The sequence below is a fragment of the Protopterus annectens genome, chromosome 3.part0, assembly GCF_019279795.1.
Source record: "Protopterus annectens isolate FY-2018-M chromosome 3.part0, PAN1.0, whole genome shotgun sequence".
In the NCBI taxonomy this organism is placed as follows: Eukaryota; Metazoa; Chordata; order Ceratodontiformes; family Protopteridae; genus Protopterus; species Protopterus annectens.
The window spans coordinates 1,911,761,334-1,911,786,351 of NC_056731.1; the positions used below are offsets into that span (position 1 = coordinate 1,911,761,334).

The window sequence follows — 25,018 nt, forward strand, 5'->3', positions numbered from 1 at the left end:
TGGGGGTCGGTGCATTCCGGGTAAGGAAGAGATCTAAGTTGTCACGAGCTTTTGCAATGGTTAAACCATCGGATCCGAACCTATCAGTTGAGAACAGAATGAAAACTGACACCATCAGATCAGCTGCTTACAATTGCTAACCTCACTACAAACCCCAAAGCATTTAAAATTTAACTGTCACTATAATGGCAACCTGCAGGAAAAATACTGCTTGGAGCCAGAAAGATGGAGTTCTTACTGTCCACTAAAGGTGCATGAACAGTGTATAATACAAGTAACCCCCCCCCCAAAAAAAAATAAACACATAGCGTAACCTGTCTAAACGATGATGTAAAAAATAATTTTAAAAAACAACAATTTCACTTATGGACGTGGTGCAGTGGTCAGCATTGCTGCATCTCAGTACTTAGTTCTCCCTTTCAGTCCCAAGCTGGATTGCCATCTTTATGGAGTTTGCATGCCATTGCTCTGTCCACAAAAAAAAAAAAAACTTTAGGAACTGTGATCAACTGTTTATTGCTTATGAAAGTAAGAAATACAGACAACCTGTGTTCAACCTAACAATTTCTAAATGGTCGTCTTTTGTTATTCTCACCATATCAAGACACATGCTGGCTGGGTCAGGGCCCATTCTACCATAGCTTTGTCTTTTTCAATGGCATTTTGGAAAGGGTTGGACTCCAGAAATATTGTAGAGGTAGCAACTTGGTATTCAGTGCACACCTTTGTAAAGCACAAAAACTAGATTCCTTCTCTAGGTCCACAGCAGACTTTGCTATGACTATCTTCCAGGGAGTTTCTGGACTCTCATCCTTATTCTGCCTCCCTTTATTTCTAAGCTCTGATATTCATTCTATACAGCTTATGCTATTGCTACAGTGATCTAATGATGAACACAGCACTGTTGTATAAGTAAACTTACCATAACTGTAGATATACAAATAGATCACTGTTGCAGTGGACGTACCCTCCCTTTCCCCATTTTTTGCTGCCTTGAAGCCAGGGTGTGGGATTTTTATCATTTTTTGTTCATGTCTGGCAGGGCTACAGCCTCCTTCTCTGAGGCAAGAAAACTCTGAACTTTTGGCACCTAGCCACTGTTTTTATACTGCTCTCCTCAAGTTGTAGAATGGCTAGGGTGGATGGAAGGTGCCCTAAAGCTTTGTAAACTGGATGACTGGTCAGATACTTGGCAGAATGCATTCCAAAAACACCCCAAAAACTTTCTTCTTCTTGTGGATGGGGTGGGAGTGGGGGGAGGGGGAGACCAGACAGCCTGAAGACTTCAACATGGTTCAGCTGAGAAGAGAGCCTGAAAGGTGGTTAGGCAATCCAAAGACACTGTGAAACATTTGACAGTAACATTACAGTTGAGAAGTAAGGTTTTTCCTGACAACTCCCACACCACTATTAAAGATTTTTTTTACATAAAAAAATATTTTAAACTGTTTTCCTCACAAACAGTTAAAGTTGAAAAAAAGTATACGTTTGAAGAAAATATTTAGTGATTATCACTAAAAACACTTTTTATAAGTATATGAATAACATTTCTGTGAGAATGTAATTTTTCTCTCTTGGGGGTACTTATCTACCCAGCCTTGATGAAGTGCTAGCAGATTGTCAACTATCTGAAACCCGCAGGGAGAGCACACTTCAATGCAAGGAAGTTCTGAATGTTTGGAGCCCTAACCACTGATTTTAAGCAGTTATCCTCAAACTTCACAGTATGGGGAAGGTGCCCAGAAGCTTTGACTGCTTGCCAGTTTTTGTATCCTTCGCAGGATATAACCCATACAGCTTAGGCTACTGCAACAGTTAAATAATTATTAACACAGATGGAGTACTTCCTACTCCCTAGGGGTGCCTGATCAGTGTACTTCATTCCCAAGATGAGGTGTCTTCTTTGTGCAGTTTGCATGCTACTTCTCTGTCCACATGGGTTTTCACCAAGTATTTTTGTTTCCCCGTGCATTCCAAAGACATAGTGCAGGTGACCAACTCTCCTAACTGCCTGTAGTGGTGTGTGTGTATGTGTGTGTGACAGACAGACACAGAGTGTATCATGTATTAGACTGGCATCCTGTTTGGGAATATTTTTTTCTGCTTTGAGACCAGTTTGTAGTGGGATAGGGTCCAGCTTCCCAATGAACCTTAACTGGATAAACCAGGTATCAATGAGTGAATGGTTACTTCAAGTGTATATTGTTTGATGCTGAAAATAGTCCATCACCCGCCGGCTCAAGTCTTTTAACATGACAAAATATCTTTAACTGAATTAAAGTATGCATAATTTTCACCTGCTGTACTAAAGCATTGAAAATTATACAGATATAGAAAAAATAAGTGAAATGCATGCATCACTTGCTCTGTGAAAGCTACTGTTCTGACAATTAACATTCTATACTTAGTGAACTGTGTGTTGCCTCAATTCATAATTTTCTCACATTCTCTCTCTCCTTTCCTCCTATGATGCTGCTGTACTCAATCAGCAATGCAGATCAATATTTAGCATTAAAAAACTTGCTGATTATATCACCAAATAATGATTATTAGAAATTCTGTTGAGGAGTGCGACTATCCAGAGAAGGAAACTTTTAATATGTGACCTGATGACTAATACATACATGAAAAAGATGAATGAATACGAAAAATGCAGTAATGTCACATTTAAGTAACACAACATACACATTACCTTGTTATTTGCTTCCTCTAGTTGTTTTTGTTTTTCTGTGGCTAACTGAAGTAGCTCTGCTTGATGAGCTGCCTGCACTGATTCAAGCTGTCTTCGAAATGCATCATCCACAAGGCGGAGTTTTTCTGTTGTGGCCCTAAAACACAACATTAAACAATGTGACACAGTTTGTAACAGTAACCTTGTAAAAATTTGCTGACAAATCTCTCTGCAACCAGAGCGGCCATTGTGGTTTTAACCAGCAATGCCACAGTAAAGGATGCACAGTTGCTTGTGATTTTAGAAACAGTAACCATCACATGGTGGTTCTATTCATTTACTTGTGAAAGTTAAGATAAATTTTAAGAAGACTTACATAGTATAAGATCAATATATCAAAACTCTAGAGGGTCAGATTTTGGGAAGATGAGGCAAAATCTAAAAATTATAAAAAGAGGAGACACCAGAACATTAATTATGAGGACATCTCAAGGCATATCTTTCAGCATTGTATATTCAATATCCAAGAATGAGTAACCAAGGCAAAAAGAGAAGGAAGGTCTTACAGACCTCTGTGGAAGAGGCTGCAAATTTGGGAATTATATGAATACAAAGTTTAGGCTGTAAATGAAGGATGATGATAAAACGTATGACTGAACCAGAAGGAAGCTGGTAAAGAAATAAGGAAAGCTTAAGATATGAAAGAGCAGATTATTGTGCAGAGGGTAAAACAGGAGCAGAGAGTTTTTTTAGTAAGTTACGATAATAAGAGACTTCCAAAAGTGGTTCTAGTAGCAGATTCTTGTGATGAAATGAATGCTTCCAGTGATGGTGTCAGTCTTCAATTTCAGATTTTGCAGCTGTCATTCCCTGGGAAAGTTCTAATTTTCAGTGATGAATAGCAGACTGCAATGGCATAAAACGAGAAATCTTACAGGAAACCATCTCAGGCATGCAAAGTACAGTTCTGTAAAGTCCTACTTACCTGTAGTAGTAGATGTTCAAATAGCTCACTACCTCAGTGGTATTTTTGGGTTACCTGCCAAGGTAGCTCAGTACTGGCTAGCTTTCAAAAGCTCAGACTCCCCTCCCTTTCTCTTCCTGTGACAGATAACTGGCTAAGCATATCCTGAAAGTGAAGTCACAAGGAGTGTTCAGCCCTTTTCCTTTCCACACAGAAGGGGAGGAAAGTACCTGAAGCCAGAATCTAGTAAGAGTAAATGCACAGCCAGTCAAAATACCATATAAAAAAATAAATTAACAACTGAATTGAGGTTGGAACCCACTCCAGCTGTATATGATGGGAGATGGCGTGTGGGGAATTCGAACAACTGCTGTTATAGCAGGACTTACGCAACTTTACTATGCTCATCATTCCCCCTTCCTCAGTGGTATTTTGTGTGCTGGTTTCCAAAACTTATCGTACCTGGGAGGTTGAAGGATTAGGATCCCTGGAGAATGGTCCTAACAAAGCCTGGTCAAACATGCTTGGAAGAGATTTACCATGGTGGGAGTAACAGAAAACAACAGAAGAGGACAACCATTGTACAATAGTTTGCTTACAGACAGGTTGACCTTCCTTAGCCTCTGCATGGGAGACAAACAGCTGCACAGCATTCCTAAAGGGCTTTGTTCTGTCAAGGTAGTACCTAAACTACCTTTTCACATCCTGGGTATGCAGAATCTTTTCCCTTCTTTTTTTTTTAGATAAAGATAGAACATTGGGAGATTGATGGCTTGATAAAAGGTAAATTCAGAAACAACTTTAAGCATGGATGATAGATTAGTGCTTAACACAACCCTGTCCTTGTGAAAAATCAGATAAGGTTTCCCACCACAACAGCTTGCAGCTGAGAGACTTGCCTTGCAGATGTCAGAGCAATGAGTAAAACAGCCTTCCAAGTAATGAACTGTAAATCAGCCTGACAGGCAGGTTCAAAATGTGGTAGGGTCAATTTTTTTTAAAAACAAAGTTGAGATTCCAATGAGGATGGATTTGCTTTCAATGGCATCTGAAGTGCAACACTACTGTCAAACTGTTTGATCACAAAGAAAGGCAAAACAGAGAGATACATGGGTAGAAAAGCCAAGATGGCCACAAGATGCACTTTGATAGAAGCATATGATAAACCATTTCTAAGTAGTTCACAAAATTATTTCAAAACCAGAGGGGTTGAAACCCTTTCAGGACCTTTGTTATTGGCTAAACACCATCTAGAAAATCTCTTCTACTTGTAAACAAAAAATGTTCTAATTGCAGGTTTTCTTGTCTCCTTCAATACCTGCTGTATCCTCATGAACAAGTGCCTAAAAGGTATCAAAATAATATCATCCAGATTATCAGCTGCAATTTCTCTAAACTGGGTTGTACCATTCAGCCCTGATGCTGTGTGAGCAGATCCAGTCCATGAAGAAGCTTGCTGCTAGGCTGCAGGGCTGAGAAAGAGAGTCTGTGTGTGTGTGTGTGTGTGTGGGGGGGGGGTTAGTGATGCTCTGTGACTTGGCATAGTCATTCCTTTGCAAGGGTTGATTCTTTTTTGGAAAGGAACCCTCTTGTTTGGTTTTGAAGAATTATCCTCCTGGCATTTCCTTTTGGAACCCTGACTTTTGTTTGGCTGGGACTTTTGTTTGTTCTATCCCTCAAAGGAAGATGCCGTGTTTGGGGAGAACTTGGGTATATGAAATACCTTACATACGCCATGCACTAATTTGTCTTTATCATAACTTTGTAATTGTAATAATTTTTTTAACTTTAATTTTTTTTAAATTTTTTTACCTTTGTAATAATTTTTTTGAAAATTTGTGTAACAAAGGGCCCAAACACCAATGCAGAACTTAAAGGTACATTTAAAATTTCAGCTTTTTAATCATCAGAGAAATTCTGATTACGTAACAGAGCATGCAGTCTTAATACAACTGATATAGCATTTCTCGAGACTGTAAATGCATATTCAAGCACACCTCTCAAAGCATGTTATGAAACCTGAATCAAATTAGAAACAACTTCATTCATATAAGACTTCTGCTCTGCAAGTAAAGAGGCAGCAAAATCATCCAAACTGTACAAACAGTATAAAATAAATTCTGACATATGGCGTTGATAATTTAACATTCTGAAGGCTACATTGCTAGAAAGAGATATCATTTGCCCTGAAGATCTAACCATTTTCCCTCTTTATCACAGGGTGCTGGATTACATGAAGCTAAGGATTTTTTTATATGAGCAGGCAAGCTGGATCAGCAGTCAACTGAGAAAAGAGAAAGTACAGTTGTTCGAGTGTATTCACTGTTGCAGAACTGACTTGTGGGATTTCCTCCCATGAAAGCCCTTGACCGGCCTGACTACCAGAGAAAAATTCCTCTCCTCTTTAGGCTGGAGGACACCTAAACTGTCATCAGCTTTTTCTTGTTTCCTAAAATGGAGGAGTCCCAAAATGGGCAGTAGGGGGGCTGTGGAAGAGCGCCTACACTGGAGGAGAGACCAAAGGGGATTAACTTGGCTAGAGAAAAATTTATAAGTAGGCTACATAGTAGGCTAAGGTGAAAGGATGGAGGGAAAGAAGAGTGCAACAGTCAATACACTCGGACATCTACATTGATGGTAAGTGTACACAACTGTACCATTCAAGTTTCTCTGTTACAGTCCTGACTTGTGGGAAGATTCCTAAAGATGAAAAGAGGATGGAAGGTGATTAGGAAGAGGAGAGGATGCCCTGCAGAATGGCAGTGGCAAATCCTGCTCTGGATCTGGAAAACGGCTGTTAAGTGGTAGTGTTTCGTGAAGGTGTGCACAGATGACCAGGTGGCAGCTTCCAGAATGTCCTTAGGAGGGACTCCTTTCAGGAAGGGAACAGAGGTAGCAGTAACCCTAGTGGAGTGTGACTGGAGAGCCTCAGGTGACTTTTTGCCATGATGGCTGTAGAGAGAAATGCAGTGGGAGATCCATTTTGAGATAATCTGTTTAGAAGCTGGTTCTCCCTCACAGCCAGGGGCAAAGGTCAAAAAGAGTTGGTCAGATTTTCTCAAGGCTTTGGTTCTGTCAAGATAGTAATGGAGCTGCCTATGCACATCAGAAGAAAGAAGTACTCTTTCCCCTTGTTGCTGCTGGGTGTTGGGAAAGAATGTGGGTAGGTGACTGGCCTGATTAAGAGAAGTGTCAGTGACCACCATGGGCATGAAGGAAGGGTTCATTCTGAGGTAAACCCTATTTGGGTGGAAGATGGGGCATGGCTCCAATGGCATGAGAGCTTGCAACTCAGAGACTCTCCTAGCAGAGGTGACAGCCAGCAGAAAGAATAGTTGTGTAAAATCTTACCATAAACATAGATGTCCTTCTCTTCTATGTTGCAGTATTCTTAGTGTGGGATTCCATGCCTCAGGTGACCCGAACATCGGCTCCTATACAAAAGCTTAAGCCTGGTTGTTGTAGGTGCATGGGACGTCACACATAGGGCTATAAACCAGGGGCCTTAAATGTGATGTCTGCACTCACAGACCTGAGAACTTGAACGCCAGTCAGACAGTCCCAAAGAGAGTAACAAGTGATGTCAGCCAGAAGTGTCAAGTGTCATATGCTGGCTAGTCTGCTCTTAGTTTAGAGTAGAGCTTCCTAGTGCCTAAGAGATAAGGCCATAGGCCAAAGAAAAACTACAGAGGGTTGGAGGGAGGGAAGGAATACTGCAACATGGAAGAGAAGGACATCTATGGTTATGGTAAGGTTTTACACAAGTATTCTATGTCCTTCTATTCCTATGTTGCAGTATTCTTAGTGTGGGAGAGTACCACAGCTTAAATGGATGAAAGGGTGGAGGTAGAAGTGGAAGATTCCAGAAAGCCCTGCAGGATTGCTCTAGCAAAACCTGCCCTGGTTCTGAAGACGTGGTCCAATTTGTAGTGTTTGGTGAAGGTGTGAATTGTGGACCAGGTGGCTGCTTTCACAATGGATGCTGTGTTAAGCTCTTTGAGGAAGGCTTTGAAAGTAGCCATGCCTCTGGTAGAGTGAGCTCTCACCTCCCCTGGGGTAAGTGCGTGCCATGGTGTGAGTAGCAGAAGGAAATGGATTTTCTAATCCAACAAGAAATTGTTTGTTTGGAGACTGCCTTGCCCAGAGTCCTGGGTGGAAGGAAACAAATAGTTGGTTAGATTTTCTGAAGGAGTTAGTTTTGTCTAGGTAGAATCTAAGTTGCCTGAGTACATCTAGGGAATGGAGAATCCTCTCACTGTTGTTAGTCGGTGAGGAGAAGAAGGTAGGTAGGTTAATGGATTGGTTTAAGGACAGTTCCTTGACAACTTTAGGCATGAAGGAAGGGTTAGTGTGTAGGGTCACCCTATCCTTGTGGAATGTGGTGTAGGGGTGACAGGCCATGAGGGCCTGTAACTCTGACACTCTCCTAACAGAAGTTATGGACACCAGCAGAACAGTCTTCCATGTACACATCTGGAGCGTTGCAGTGCTAGCTGGCACAAAAGGTACCACTGTTAGTTTTTCCAGAACAAAGTTTAGGTCCCAGGGTGGTGGGATTGGTTTTCTAGGTGGTCTGATGTGTAAGACTCCTCTCAGGAAAAGTTCTACATCCAGCCTGGATAGCAAAGGGGGATCTAGAGGTAGGCAAGCTGAAATGGCTGAAAGGTGGACTTTCACTGAAGAGTAGGAAAGGCCATCCTTAATGAGTTCACACACATAGGCATTGACTAGGGATGGGTCTCTGCCTGGCTGGGTTCCCTGTCCTTATTTTGACACCATTTGGAGAATCTCTCCCATTTTGATAAATATGATTTCCTAGTAGCAGGTTTCCTGGCCTCCCTCAGGTCTGTAAGCACGTCCTCTGAGTAGTGGTGTCTGAAAGGGATTAGAAGTTTATCACCCACAGTGTTAGGCCTAACATCTGTTGGTGTTGGTGAATTAGAGTTCCCTTTTGTTGTGTGAGTAGGTCCACCTTGTGGGGTAACTTGTGGTGATTGCCCTTGGCTAATGAGAGAAGTAGGGGGAACCAGTGTTGCCTTGGCCAGTAGGGAGTCACCAGCAAGATTTTTGGTTTGTCCTTCCTGATTTTCAGGAGGACCTTTTGGAATAGTGGGAAGGGTGGAAAAGCGTATAGAAACAGTCCCTTCCATGGAATGCTGAAGGCATCCACCCTCCAGGCAAGTGGAGAGTGATCCTTGGTGCAGAAATTGTTCAACTGTCTGTTCTGGGCGGAGGCAAATAGATCCTTTTGAGGTGTGCCCCACTGGTGGACAATGTCTAGAAAGGTCTCCCTGTTCAACATCCACTCATGCTGTAGAGAGGATGTTCTGCTGAGAATATCCACTTCTTTGTTGTCCTGAGAGGGGATGTATGAGGCCTGCAGGGCCAAGTTGTGCCTGGAGGCAAGGTCCCAAATTTGTATAGTTATCTTACATAGGAGGTAAGCTCTGGTCCATCCTTGTTTGTTGAGATGCCACATTACTGTGGTGTTGTCTGTGAATATCCGAAGGGGGCCCGTTTGGAGAATAGGTAGAAAAGCCTCCAGGGCCAGAATAACAGGAGTCATTTCCCTTACATTGATATGCTTCTTTTGAAGGGTAGGATTCCATGCCTCCTGTGCCCTGAAAACTTTGAAAGTGGCTCCCCAGCCTAGGTGTGATGCATCTGTCTGCATAAGTTGGGTTGGGGAGGGGGATTTGAAGTGGCAGTCCTGGTTGTGAAGGATTTGTTGAATCCACCACCTTAGTTCTGTTTTGAGGCAGAATGGGAATTTATTGCTCTAGTGAGTGTTGGTGTTGTGACCATACGTTTTTCAGGTACCAATGGAACTTTTGCATGTACATTCTTGCTAGGGGAAGCATAGGGATGGTGGCAGCCATCAGCCTCACAAGCTGCAGGAATTCTCTTGCAGATATCTGAGGAACTAGTAAAAGGTTTTGGCCATGACTGGAGAGAGACAAGACTTTGTTCTGGGGAAGGAAAGCATGCATCAGGTCTGTCCTGATCCTGCAGCCCAGAAAGATTATGTCTTGCTGTGGGAGTAAGGATAATTTGTTTAATTTGAGGGTGAAACCCAGATTTTGTAGAAGGGAGGAGGTGAACCTGAGATGATTTGGAGAAGGTCTTCTGTTTCTGACAAAAGGAGAATGTCATCGAGGTAGGGATAGATTTGGACACCTTTGATCCTGCAGTAAGCAATGGCTGGGGCTAGGCATTTTGTGAATACCCTGGGTGCAGTAGACAAACAAGAGGGCAAGGCTGTAAACTGAAAATGCAAGCAGGATCCAGTAAAACGTAAGAATTTTCTGTTTGAGGGTTTTATGGGAATATGGAGATAAGCCTACTTTAGATCTAGAGTGGCCATGTAGGTCTGGGCTGGGATTAAAGGGAGAAGAGATTGAAGGGATAGCATCCTGAATGATGGTACTTTTAAGAATTGGTTTAGGAAGGATAAATCTAGTATTGGTCTCCAAGGCCCATCTTTTTTTGGGGACCGGAAAGAGTCTTGAGAGTAAAATCCTTTTCCTTCCTGCCCTGGAGGGACAGGTTCTATTGTTTCTAATCATAGGAGGTCTAGTAGAATTTGAGGAAAAAGATGGATTTGATTTTTGGGTGTAAAGGGGATGGGCCTTGGGATGGGTTTTTCCTTCCAAGAAAGGAAGTATCCATTTTGAATGATAGTCAGTATCCACTGGTCTGATGTCATGGTTTTCCAAAAGGGGAGGCAGTAGGGGAGGCGGACTGACAAAGGTAGATGGGCAAGGCAGTCACGCATTGTTGGGTGCACTTCTATCCTGAAAAGGCTGTTTTGGAGTAGGTTGTGAGGTGACAGGTCTGGAGTAGGTTTGCCTCCTGGTTCCTCTCCTGTGCCTGGTAGAGGAGGGGGTGCCAGAGGAAGGAGTTCTCCTGACAAAAGAAGTCTTTGCAGGATAATTCCTGTAGTACTTAAGGAATAGGAGACACAAGCAAATGATTGATGTCCTGCAGCTCCTTACTTTTCTCCTGCAGGTTTCTAAAAAGTTCTGCAGATTGTTTGCCAAACAAGAGGTTATGGTCTAATGGGGCATCCATAATTTTAGATTTGAAATCCTCTGGGAATGGTTGGAGGCGAAGCCAAGAGTATCTGCGGAGAACTGAAGCAGAAGCTGCAGGCCTATTAGAGGCATCTGCGGCATCATAACTGTACCTAATGGAATGTCTGGCTACCTGAGAAGCCAGTGACAATTTAGATGCTATCTCAGATTTGATAGGACAGTCCAGGGTGACAGCCAAGAGATTGGAGGCTTGTGAAACTAGGTCCAGGGCATATTTTACCATGTGTGTGTTTGGTAACTGATAGCTCGGAAGGCCAGGGTGGAGGGGGTATACACTTTTTTCCCAATCCTGTCCATGCTTTTGCTATCCTTATCAGTGGGCAGAAGAGATTCTGAAGGAATCAGACTGGATTGCTTGTCAGGGGAGACAGCAATCACTGCAAGGTCTGCCAGGGGAGGCTTAACTAAGAATTTTTGGTCATCAGACACTTTGTAGAACCTGTCCAGTCTCTTAGGAGCAGGTGGGTGTGAGTCTGGATTCTTGGATGCAGAGGTGAAAGCATCCAGATAGGCATGTAAAACAGTGGGGATGGCTGATGGGGAGGGTGATTCCACTTGAAGGAGTTCAAAATAGCTCCTCTGGGTGTCAGTTACCCGTGTAGTGTCCCATTTGAAGTACGCTTTCATCTTTGTAATTGTTTCCCTAAAGGTGATATCCTCTGGTGGGGAGTCCCCTTCAATGGATTCCTCATATGGGGAATAGTATTCTAGAAGGGAGGCAATTTGTGAGGCATAAGAAATAGATGCATCAGAAGAGGAGTAGTAAGGTTCTAAATTCTCCTCTCCTTCTTTGGTAGTAAGCAAGGAGAGGAAAAGTGACAGAGGCAGGCCTAGGACTAAGCACAGGAATAGTGGAAGGGAAAGAGGTTGTGGGCCTAAGAGCCATAAAAGCCTACATCAAGGAGTTGGTAAATGATTGCCAGTCTGGAACTCCTTCAGGGATAGGAGTCAGGTGTTTGTTTTTTTGTTTTCGCTTAGAAGGCGTAGGTCTGGGAGAAGGGCTGGGTTTTGGGGCCTGGGCTTCAGTTAATGGCATCCCAGTTGGTTGTCCAACTGTTTCTAGTTCCCCCTCAATATCAGTAGGGACTGACATCTGTGCTGTCTCCGAAGACATGCAGGCCGTTACTTCTGAAGTGGCTTCCTAGGTGGGAGCCGTTGAAGTAGATGGTTCAGTCGTACATCCCTCAACCCATAGATCGGATGCTGGAGGGACGTCTGATGGCAGAGAAGCAATAGAGGTAGGCCAGGAAACTTTGGCCTTTTTCTGTGGTGGTTCAGTTGGAACGGCTGAGTCGGGATCCATCCTGAGCGCAAGCTTTTTGAGTTGTTGGTTCTCTAAATATAAGTTGAGGGCAGCGAGACAGCTATGAAGGGTCTTGGGAATAAAAGATTGGTTAATGGAACAAGTAATATGGTAGTGTTCCTTCCCTAGGCAAAAGACGCAACTGTTATGCGGTATCTGATGCCCGCAATGGCATCTTCCCTTCTTAGCTGACATTGGCTAACGATAACTGCAGCTCAAGCAAAAGAAACGGAAAATTTCTCCAATGGGGAACTTAGCTTTTTAGAAATCTTCAAGTGTAGGAGCGAAACAATCAATGTGACGTTGTTTGCAGCTGTAAAGTAATGGGGTCTGTGCATGCAGACATCACATTTAAGGTCCCTGGTTTATGGCCCTACGTGTGACATCCCATGCACCTACAGCAACCAAGCTTAAGCTTTTGTATAGGAGCCAAAGTTCAGGTCACCTGAGGTGGGGAATCCCACACTAAGAATACTGCAACATAGAAATAGAAGGACATGGATAGTTTTCCAAATTAGAAACTTTAGATGGGCAGAGGCTGTAGATTCAAAGGAGGCAGAGTCAGTTTTTCCAGAACAAATTTAAGGTCCCATGGTAGGGGAGGTTGCCTCCTGGAAGGTCTGATGTGGATGACTTCCCCTAAGAAATTGTCTTAACAGAGGATGGGAAAAGACAGGAGGAAGAGCAGGTATATGGGCCAAAATGGCAGATGCATGGATTTAAATGAAGGAGTAGGAAAGGCCTTTATCAACCAGACTAGCCAGGTAATCTAGAATGGTAGCAATCTAGGCTGAATCAGGATTGTGGTGCTGCTGCTGCCGCCAGATGGAAAAGCTTTTCCATTTAGCTGAGTATGACTTTCTAGTACTAGGCCTTCTTACCTCCTGAAGAATGTCCTGAACCTGTCTGCTGTGGAATTATCCAAGCTGAAAGTCTGAGCATCTGCAGGTTGGGGTGCACAATCCTTCCCTTGTCCTGAGTTAGAAGGTTGACACTCTGAGGCAACGGCTATAGACTCTGGTTGGTGAGTTCATGAAGCAGAGGATACCAGTGCTACCTGGGTCAGTCTGGGGCTATCAGTATTGCCCTAGGGCCCTCTTCTCTTACCTTTAAAAGCACCTGAGGGAGAAGAGGTGGGAAGGGAATGCATAAATGAAGAGCGAGTCCAAGGGAAGGAGAAAGCATCTGTTCTCCAAGCTGATTGCTGTTTGTTCCTGGAACAGAATCTTTTCAGTTGAGCATTTTCCTTGGTGGTGAAAAGGTCCGTCTGTGAGACTCCCCATCTCTGGACCATGCTGAGAAATATTTCCTGATGCAGATGCCATTCATGGGGGTCCATTGGGTTTATGCTGAGGTGATCTGCTACAGTATTTTGAGCACCTGGAAGGTATTGTGCCAGGAGGCGCAATCCCAAACTTACATTGCTAGATGACAGGGGGTAAAAGTGGGTGCCCCCTGCTTGCTTATGTGCCACATAACTGTGGCGTTGTCTGTCTTGACTAACAGGACCTCTGGCTCCCATTTTTCCTTGAACGCTACCAGGCCTTTTTGCACTGCATGAGCTCTTTCCAGTTTATATGCTTGTTCTTGAACCGAGTCTCCCACTTCTCTTGGGATTAGAAGTGTTGGAAGTGAGCCCCCCCCCCCCAGGTTGTCTCTGAGGCATCTGTGGTGACAGTCTGGCCCTTGGGAGTGAATCTGAATGGAAGGCCCTAATTTTGTGCACAAGGCTGTGCCCACCATGCAAACTCATTCTTGAGGCAAGTAATCAGCTGTATCTCGGTCGCCAGGGAGTGAGTGTTTTGGCACCACACATTTTTGAGGCATCACTGGAGTTTCCTCGTGTGGAACCTGACCATGGGAACCATGAGGATACAAGATGCCATGTAGCCCTGTACCTGGAGGAACTCTCCTGCAGATGCATTGGTTCTGCTGGATTCCTTTGAACTAGTGGGTCAAAAAGGAGACCTTGTCTGAGGGAAGGAAGGCTTTTTGAACAGAAGAGTCCAGGAGGGTCCCCAGGAAAACTATTTTGGTAGATGGAACAGTGTTGGATTTTTGCAGATTCATAATGAAGCCCAGCGAGAACAGGAAAATCTTGGTAAACCTCAGATCCTTGTGAAGTTTTGATAGATTTGTGGCCTGTAGTAGGCAACAGTCCAGGAAGGGGTAGATTTGGACCCCTTTGGTCCTTCAAAAGGCAATCACAGTGGCTAAGCACTTGGTAAAAACCCTGGGAACAGTAAACAAGCCAAAGGGCGGTGCTGAAAATTGAAAGTGACTGGTACCTGCTCCAAAGAAAACTTCTGTGGAATTCCTGAATGTGAATGTGCAGGTAGGCATCTTTTAGATCAAGAGAGACCATAAAGGCCTGTGGAGCTATCATGGGCAAGAGTTTTTGAAGAGTCAACAGTCTGAATTTGGGAACCAGGAAGAACTGATTGAGGTTGGACAGGTCTAAGATGGGTGGCCAACAGCCTTCTTTTTTGGGAACCAGAAATAGTCTGGAGTAGAACTCTTTTCCTTTATGATGTTCTGGAACTAGTTCCACTGATCCATGAGAGCAAAAAATCTGGATTCGAGAGAGGGCCTCGTTTTTTTTTTTTATTTTTTATTTAGAGGACTATCCCAATAGCCTAAATATTTTAAAGGGTCTTCGAAGGTGAGTTTGTAACCATTTGTAATAATGTTTATAATCCACTTGTCTGAAGTGATGAGGGACCAATTTTGTTTGAACAGGGACAACTTTCTTCCTAGTCTTGTTGGATGAGGGGGGGGGGGGGCAGGGAGAGTGAGGAGGGTGAGTCATTGTTGTTTTCTGGCAGATGGCTATGGCCTAGAACTCCCTTGCATGGAGGTTTCTGAGGCACATTGCCTGGGTCTCTGCAGCTGTTGCCACTGCCTTTGTGTCCTTTCCTGCTGGGGTTTCCTCTGCTTTCTTCTAGATTGGGAGGGAAAGGAAGAGTATTTAGCGGGAAGTTCCTGCTAAACCTTGGTGGCTGAACTTGAAGTAGATTTAGCTTTGTTTTCCATCTTTTTAAGAACAGCCTCAGCTTTAGACCCAAACAGAAAGTCCTTGTCTAGGGGAGCATCAAGAAGATTAGATTTAACATGGTCAGGAAGAGATTGTTCCCTAAGCCACGCATGCCTTCAGAACCATTGGCTGCTACCCAGCTAGAAGCCTCCATAGCAACATAGCCACAGTGTATGGAATGCCTAGCTACTGGTGAACTGGAGTGGCACAGATCCAAGAGCTCCTTAGAAAGGTTTTTATCCTCAAGGGAACAGACCTTTTGTTTTAGCTGATCCAGGATGGTTTGCTGATATTTAATCACATGGAAATTGACATTTGACAGCCCTCATGGTTAGGGTGGCTGAGATGTATACTTTTTCCCCCAAATCTATCAAGGGCCCTGCTCTCTTTATCCATATGTAAAGGGTTTCTAGAGGAACTGGCTGTAGCCCCTTTGGATGCTGGGGTGACCACCTCTGGATCAGCAGATGGATTTTTGAAAAGGTATTTATGGGAGTTTTGTACCCTATAAAACCTGTCTGGTTTTCGAGGGGCTGGGGGAAGATAGTCAAGATGCAAGAAGGAATCTAGGAAGACATCCTCAACCACCTCTAAAAACAGGGGGAATAACAAGAGGTTTGTGTTCTGGCAGATCCAGAAACTCCCTAATTCTCTTTTTAGACTAAGGGTATTCCTGTGCTTCCCACTGGAAATGCTCGCTCACAGCATGGAGAGTCTCTCCAAAGGTAATATCGTCTGGGGAAGAAGAAGATGCCAAGTTCTCCTCAGAATCTTATTCCTCAAAGGAAGTGAGGGAAGGTCCTTCTTCACAAAAAGACCCCTCTAGGTCACAATGCTCACCAGATTCAAAGGGATCTGGAAAAACTTCAGAAGTAGGATCCCAAAGAACCCCCAGGAGTTTGTCTATATCTGACTATGGAAATCAGATTTCCAGCTCGCCTAATCAAGTCTTGCTGATATCCCTGAGAAAGGGAGCTTGTAGGCTTAGGAGAAGGCCCTGCAGAAGCACCCCTCTTAGGATTCACTTTGGCCTTGGACCTAGGGATATCCGAAATTCTAACCCGTCTCTCTCGAGGAATGAGGAACTGGTGTAGGCCAAAGCCACAAAGGAGAGTCACCAGTTAAAGTGCGCTCAATGGAAGCTGAGGCCTGCTGAGTGGCCCCAGACAAGACTGATGAACTGAAAGCAAGGGCTTGTGCAGAAGCAGAGGGATCCGATGGCATGTCTGTCTCTGAATGGGTCTCGGCCTGCGCCACCACCTCAAACACAGAAGGGTCCTCCGAAAGTGCCTCACCTTCCTCAATGATTACAAGCCTAGAAGGAGAAACAGATGGAAAATGGTTTTCATCTGAAGCCCTAAACTTGAGTCTCTTATCCTTTTCCCTCTTACACCTAGGCTGCTCAACCTCTGAATGACTGGCAATTGTCATCAGACACAGATAGAAAGATTCAAGACTAAAGAATCTAGCTAAGATCTTGGCCCTATGTCTGATTGTCCTAGAATTAAAGCAGGCACAAAAATGGCAACCATGGACGTCGTGATCTGTACCTAAACAGGTGACACAAAGCAAATGGAAGTCTCTGTGTGTGATCTGCTTACCACAACAAAGACAATTGCTCACCTTATCTGATATGAGTTAAAGTAAGAGAAAAGAGTTCCCCAATGGGGTACTTATCTTTCCAACGACTTCTATCTAGTGAGGACTGACCGACACACTGAAATACTGCTTCAAGCAACCACTGCAAGAAAAGACCGATATCATGACGTCGGCTAGCTCCCTATATACCTTAGTGCACTGACATTGGTTTGGGCACCCGCCAGCCTAAGGAGGAGGGGAATTTTCTCTGGTAGTTGGGCTGGCCAAGGGCTTTCACTGCAGGAAATCCCACAAGTCAGGACTGCAACAGTGAAACACAAAGAACATCTATTGTATCCACGTAGACCATATATTTTCTTTGAGCCTTTTTAGGGACTGGTGGAATAGATAGTGGTAGTAGCAGATTTAGGGCTTGGCAGAGGGATGCATGCCTCCCCCTTTTAAAAGTTTTTGCACATTTGTATTTTAAAAAAGAAATGCACTGTTCTTATACAGAAACTGGTAGATGTGCTATCAAAAAAATAAGTTATGTACTTACCATAACGTTCCATGTGAGTTGCTCATCTCGCCTTTATTCTTACACATAGGTTCGTAGCCGAGCCATCGGCTCCGAGTCGGATACTTTAATAGCTAAAGATCTCAGAGTAGCTCAAGGCCAGGCCCCTATCCCATGATGCTCTCTGTCCTACCTCAGATCTAGTTTGCTGCACTCAGCATGAACAGGTATAACTCACTAAATACTCCAGCCGGAGTAAGAAGTCCCAGAACAAGACTACCAGACCCCAAGTCTACTTGCTCTTCGAGACCTTGGAGGGGGAAGGTGGGTGGGAATGTAAGAATAAAGGCAAGATGAACAACTCACCTGGAATGTTATGGTAAGTACATAACTTCTTTATGTGAAGTTGTTCAATCTCGCTGTTTATTCTTACACATGGGTAGCGTCCCAAGCACCCTAATCCTAGGTGGCTCAAGGGAGTATATTACTGAGGACAGTGGAACCAAAGGAAGCCCAGTCCCTGGAGGCCCTGTCCACTTTGTAATGAGTGATAAAGGTATGAGGCTTAGACCAAGTGGCAGCTGCACATATAGTGTCCAAAGGTAAATGAGCCATATAAGCAGAAGAAGTGGAGACGGCTCTAGTTGAATGGGCCTTCACACCATGCTCTAATGTTTGGTTTGCTGAAGAGTAGATAAGTTTAATGCAGTCAGTTAACCATTTAGAGAGGGTAACTTTAGAAACTGGTAATCCTTTCTTAGCATCAGCATAAGATACAAAGAGTTGGTCAGATCTCCTAAATTCCTTTGCCCTGTCCAAATAGAACCTCAATTGTCTGTGGACATCAAGTTTATGCAACATGCATTCCAACTGATTAGAATGATTACTGAAAAAGGTTAGAAGTTCAATAGTTTGGTTCAGATTGGTCTCAGAACACACCTTTGGCAGGAATGAAAGATTAGTCCTCAGTGATACCCTGTCTGGATGGAACACCAAATATGGGGGTTTGATAGAAAGGGCTTAAAGCTCAGATACCCTGTGTGCTGAAGTAATGGCCACCAAGAAAATAGTCTTCCAAGAAAGAAACTTTAACTGACAGGATGATGCAGGCTCAAAGGGGGGGGGGGGGGATAACACATGACAGCACAACATTTAGATTCCATGGAGTAAACGGTTGTCTAACAGGCGGCCTAAGATGAATGGTGCCCTTAAGGAAGGCCCTACATAATCTGTGAGACAAAGGAAGTTGTTAGTACGACCACTGGGTGAATAGTAACCATTGAAGAATCCTCATGTGCATACATCCCAGAGGAACTGCTATGAGCATAGCTGCCATGGTGCCTAATAGTTTCAGTACTTGATGAGCTGGTACTTTTCTTCTCTGCAGAATGTCCGAGACCTGGTTTCGGAGAGTGGCTATTCTGTCCAGGAGCAATTTTACTGTGGCAGTGGTAGTGTCTAGTTCTGCTCCGTTAAAGGAGATACGCTGCGATGGCGACAACACAAACTTTTCAAAACTGATAGTGATTCCTAACTGAGAGCAGGGATTGAGTGTGCAATCCCTGGACAGAATTAGTAGATGCCTGGAGGTGGTGGTAAGGAGCCAGTTGTCCAGATACAGAAACACTTGGAATACTAGTCGCCTCAATTGAGCCGTAACCACTGTCATGCATTTGGTAAATGCTCTGGGGGCTGTTGTGAGTCCAAAGGGCAGTGCTTGGAATTGGTAGTGACTGGCTCACAGCCGGAAACGCAGATGATCTCTGGATGGCCTGGCCATTTTGATGTGGTAGTACGCATCGAGATCTATAGAGCATATCCAATCACCCACTCCGAGTAATGGGAGAATAGACTGAAGTGTGACCATCAGGAACTTCTCCTTCTTTACAAATGTGTTGAGTCTGCTGAGATCCAAGATGGACCTCCAGTCCCCCCTCTTCTTTGGAACTAAAAAGAATCTGGAGTAAGTTCCGAATCCTATCTGGTCTGCTGGGACTGGCTGGATGACCATCTTTTCCTGCAGCCTCTGTATTTCTATAGCTGCTTGATCCCTGAGACTGGGTGGAACGTCTGGGATTTTTTTGCAACAGGTGGATTTTCTAAAAATGGAATGATGTATCCTCTGGTAATGATGCTTTGTACCCAAGAATCTGTTGTAATTCCTAGCCAGGCATCTGGATACAAAGCCAAGCGACCCCAGACTGCCTCCAGAGCAGGACAGTCGGACCTCCTTTCAGGAGCGCTGATAGGGCTTACCAAGGAACTGATCCCTGTCGCCCTGGTTCTGTGGACCCCCCCTGCCACTGGCGCAGCGTCTTCCATTATTGCCCTCTCCTCTCTCCTGGAGGGGGGTTCAATACGTGTGTTCTGGAAAGCTCCTTGGAACTTTCGGAACCACATTTTTCCACCTTTCTGCCCTTTGGGGAATGGTCTGGTAGGGGTGGAAAAATGGATTCCTATGGCAGCTAGTGTCTTTCCCTCTTGCTCAGACCTAGTGAGAGTCTCCTTGACTTTGAGCCCAAAAAGAGAAGAGCCATCGAATGGGGTGTTGAAAAAGGAAGACTTGAAGGCTTCCGCAAAGGAGCATAAGTGCTTCCAGGACCGTCTCCGAAGAGCTATCGCTGAACCCGCTGCCCGACTTGAACCATCGGCTGCATAGGAAATGAGCTGCACGGATGAGTTCACAATGGAGTTAAGGGTATTAAGTTGTGCTGTCACTTTGTCAGAGACAGCTCCATCTGTATTACCCTGCAGAGCATCTCCAAGCTCTTTCAGGAGATCTCTCTGAAGATGGGTAAAATGAGTCAAATAGTTAAGCGATTGTATAGCAAAGGTCGCAGAACTAAAGATGCGTTTCCCGTATCTGTCCATTGTCCTGGAATCCCTATTAGGAGGACGGACAGTAGAAGAGGTTTCTGACAGCTCCTTCTTGGTGGCCGCTGCCACCACCATGGCATCAACGGGGACTCCCTTAGTGAAGAACATCTTATCTTGGAAGGAGGTGATAAACTTGCTGGGCCTCCGAGGGACCGGTTCTATGGTATCAGGAGACTTCCACGCCCTTCGAGCAACCAATTCCATCAACTCATCGAAGGGCGGAGTCACCCAGGAGGTGGAAGGTTGAGACTCAAAGGCCTTCAGGAGCACCGACTCATCCTCAGTAGGGCTAACAGACTGCCAGTCACCCCTCTGCTTTAGGACTTTCAGGATATCTGCAAAGGAGATATCCTCTGAGGGGGACCATGGGCACCCTTCCGATTCCTCTAAGTCAGTGTCTGATGTCAAAGACTCCTGCAGGGAATCTAAATGCCTCCTCTTGCATAGTCTCTTCCTGGGAACCTCATCAGTGGGAGCTTCTGGTGAGGTCTCAGTAGAGCAAGGGTCACACAATGGGGTTACCTGAGGCTCCTGGTCTTGAAGCTTTACAGGGACCTGCGAAGTAGAGGCAGAAAGCAGCACTTTAGGGGAGGAAGAGGAGGGACCTGATGATGTGTGCATCTTAGATGACATAACCCCCCTCATGGCATCGAAGGCACCACTGCTCCGACCTGAGGAAGCCGCCGGTTCTGAAGAAGATGGCAATTTCCCCGGCGCCGAGACAGTGGGCTCCGAACCAGAGGACGGAGCCGAGCTCATCCGCACCGAAGCCCCGAGAGGAAGGGTCGGAAAAGACACATCGGTTTGACTCTCCCCCCAGAACCGATGAGAGAAAGTCGGCTCCCAGACTCTTCCAATGGAACCGAAGAATTCAGGGTTGATGGAGCCAAAGGTTCTGGAACAGGCCTCTGCTACGAAGCTCCACAACCATCAGATCCTCCTCCTCTGGCTCCGAAGGCCCTGCTCAGCTTGGAGGAGGAGTAGTCACAGCAGGTGGGATGGTCTCGGGCCTCGAGACCTGTTGGGTCAAGGCCGATAGCAATTTAGCCAGTGCTGGGTTCTCCAGAAGACTCTACACCACCCGGTCCACACCCAGATCAGAAAGGGTCCTCGAAGAACAAGTCGAAGGGACTGAAGACGCCACCGATTGTAGGATAGGTGACTTCAAGGTTTTGGAGACTGGCTCCGAAAAACTTGCTCGGTGCACGGCTCCGAAGACTGCGGAGCCAGTGACCGCACCTTCACAGTAAGGCTTGGAGCCAATGACTTGGGCTCCGAGGACGCCTTTGAAGACTTCTACCCCTTTGATGACTTGGAGGTCTGGTCAGTCTTGTCCAAGGTCTCTTGAAAATCTGGCTTAAACAAGCCTCTATCTATCAGCTTCCTTCTTCTCTCTAGTAAAACCCTAATACTGAAGGAATTGCAGCTAGAGCAATCCTCCTTGAGGTGAACAGGCCCCAAACAATAAACACAATTTACATGGGCGCCCGTAATGGACATCTTCTGCCCGCATTCTGGACACTTCTTGAAGCCAGATTTCTGTTTCTCCTTAGGGTCAGACATTGTTATAGCTACAGAAAACAGTAAATAATCAAACATGCTGTACTAGTTGTCATATCGCTGAAGAACCTTCAATGTAAACCAATAACATACAGTAACACTAACACAAAAAACACGGTTACTGAAACTAACCACACTGCACACACTAAATATACTAACAGTCCTAATTTGACAGATCCCTGTACAACTGTAAGGATATATGCAATTATATAAATGTATATAACTAACTAACTAAGCACACTGCTATCTAAATATCTAAACACACTAACATTCTCTCTCTCTCTCTATATATATATATATATATATATATATATATATATATATATATATATATATATAAATATAAAAACAGATAGGGGTTAACCAAGGAACGGCCTAAGGCCTAAGAGCAACTGCTTTGTAAGAAAAAACAAAACAAAAACAAACTCTAGTCAATTTAAATAAAGAATTCAAGAGGCTAACTAGCCCAAAAGCCATATAACTAGAACATACTAGAGATATCTAAAGAATTATAAGCAGAAAATTGCCAAAAAGCAAATAATGTAAATCAGCTAGCCTGAGCTCTCCGACTACCTTGCGATCAGTTGCAGTGGCAAACTAGATCTGAGGTAGGACAGAGAGCATCATGGGATAGGTGCCTGGCCTCCAGCTACTCTGAGATCTTTAGCTAGTAAAGCAGCCAACTCAGAGCCGATGGCTTGGCTCCGAACTCATGTGTAAGAATAAACGGCGAGATTGAACAACTTCACATCAGTACATTTTTCCGTTTCAATTTACTGACATTTTTTTCGATTAATTTCTTGCATCAAAGATTCAACTGGAGGGTGCAGTCAGGTGATCTATTCTATGATTCTGAATATCTCCTCCAACTGTATGTCTGACTATAGTTTAGCGAAGGCATGTTGGTGACAGTTTCTTGGAGGCAGGGCTCAGTCCTTGATAAAAAGAAGAATAGTTTTATATTTAAGTAATACTAATAGCACTTAGTAGTCACTAAGCCAAAAGTGCAGAGTTGATTTGATAGTGACAAGGGCACAGGAACCATAGGGCGAGGGGGGTGAGAATGGACATCAGAAAACAAAGTGTGTGTGTGTGTGGGCATCTCATTGTCTGCGAGTGTCCATGACTGCATGTATGGTGTGTTTGCAATGGTGTGTATGTGACTATACGCAAGTGCATGTGTATATGCAAGTGCGTGTGAGTGTACGTTTATATGCAAGTGCGTGCAATTGGCTACATGAGAGTGTATGAGTAAGGGTATATATGTATATGACTGTACGCGATTACATGTGTATATGAGTGTGTGCGATAGTGTATGTCTGCAAGTTCATAGGTTCGTACTAGGCTATCTGCCCTAGGGCATTTATAAGCCTAGCCAGAGTGTGTGTGGCTTTCGCCACCCCTTGGGATGAGAATACTATGCCCATTTAGGGTTTAGTTTACTGTGCCTCTGTCTAGTAGTGACACAGAGATGACCCCTGGGGTAAACCTACGATCTCCCATCCACTCGTCAAGATTTCTCTTGAAGAGAGTTAGTGAGGGGCTCTGCCTAACATGGACTAGGATTCTGTTCCAGAGTGTAGGGAGCCTCTGGGTTATGAATCTGTCCCTCCAGCATGTCCTATTTATTTCTGTGTTGAGGTTCAAATCTCTTGCTCTCGTGGCTCTGATGGATTTGGATTTTCTGAGGTGGAGCATGTCCATTAATTCTGGATTAGACATGGCCTTGTACGTCAGGCATAGATCACCTCTGAGTAGGCGGTATGCGACTGAATAGAGCTGGAGTTTCTTCAGCCGGGCAGCATATGACATATGTTTGAGACCCTTTATCCTCTTGGTGAGGAACTTTTGGGGTCTTTCCAACTGCTGCAGGTGTCGGGTAAGATACATCCCAAATGGGGCATTGTACTCAATCATAGGCCTGATAAGAGAAGAGTATAGGGGCACAATGACCTCTCTTGATCTAGATGTGAATCCCTTCATGATAAGGTGGGCAATATAGAAGGTCTTCCTAACCACCTTGGCAATGTGAGTGTCAAATGAGAGGTTACTGTCAACTTGGGTCCCTGGGTCCCTGATTACCTCTTCCGTACTTAATGGATTACCACCTACGTGGTAATTTGTGGGTACCTTGTTTTTCCCAAAGGGTATGACTATACATTTTTTGGCATTCAGTTTAAGGCCATGGCTCTGGCACCAATTATCCGTTTCTACGAGGCCTCTCTGAAGGATGCTTGTGTCCGCTGGAGTATCAATTATGGCGCCCAGTTTGCAGTCATCTGCTAACTTTGTCAGCCACAATCCTCCTATGTTTGCTTGCACCTTGGAAAAATAAATGCCGAGCAAGAGGGGTCCCAGGACTGAGCCCTGTGGGACACCGCTTGTGACTGGCTTAGAGTTTGACATGGCTCCAGCAATTCTGACCTTGTGGGTTCTGTCCTTGAGCCAGTTTGCAACCCATCTTGTGACATATGGGTTTACATTTAAGCTGGTGAGTTTGTCTATGATGCCCGAGTGGGGTATTGTGTCGAAGGCTTTTGCAAGGTCAAGGTAGGCTGTGTGAACTGCCTTACCCTCATCAATGGCCTTAGGGATCTGCCCTTGACAAAGCCAAATTGGGTAGGATCCAATGTCTGTAGGTCCCCAATGTCTTTGTTTATGAGTTCCATAATGATCCTTTCCATAGCTTTGCAGACCAGGCTCGTCAAGCTTATGGGGCGGTAATTTCCACGGTCCGTAGAAGCACCGCCTTTGTGGAGTGGGACCACTGTTGCTGTACGCCACTCTTTGGGTACATATCCTGTAGTAAGGCTAAGATTAAACAGCAGCCTTTATGTGCGGGTTTAGTTCCTCTTGGAGTTCATGTAGCACGCAGCCTGGGACACCGTCCGGTCCCATTGATGCTGTGTTTTTAGCTTTAGAGAGGGCGGCTCTCACCTGGGCATCTGAGATGTTAGGGAGGCTACACTCTGCTGGGATAGATATTTCTCCTTTTGGGGGGAGGGGGCGGAGAAATTTGCACTGAACCTGTCTGCCAGAATGTTGGCAATGTCTGTGGGTTCAGTGTATTTTGTGTCATTTTGGACTAACTCTGAGCATATCTGGGAGTTTCCACCCAGGTTTCTAACATAGCTAAAGAAGGCCTTGTGATTGTCTTTTGTGTCTTTTGCGATTTTTCTCTCAAAGTTGGCCTTGGATGATTTTATGAGTGATTGTAGTTTTTTGCTAGTACTGATCAGAGATGCCTTCCCTTTTAGGGATTTTGCTTTGTCATGTAGTAGCTTCCTCCTCCTGTTGTAAAGTTTGTTAATGGCTGGGGTCCACCAGACAGGGCGCCTGCCTTTGGGGAATGGGTCTTGGTTTTATTAGGGATTGCATGATCCATGCATTCTTGAAGGTGCCCGTAGAAGGCATTTATAA

General features: G+C 44.6%; 1 protein-coding gene across 1 annotated transcript in view; it reads right to left on the bottom strand.

Annotated features, from left to right (window-relative positions):
* The window catches only part of LRRCC1 (leucine rich repeat and coiled-coil centrosomal protein 1), a 1,845,576-nt gene that overhangs the window by 139,090 nt on the left and 1,681,468 nt on the right, over positions 1-25,018 (bottom strand). The window contains exon 18 of the mRNA XM_044066062.1: positions 2,693-2,828. Within this exon, the coding sequence (XP_043921997.1) occupies positions 2,693-2,828 (136 nt within the window). The remainder of the gene's footprint in view (positions 1-2,692; positions 2,829-25,018) is intronic.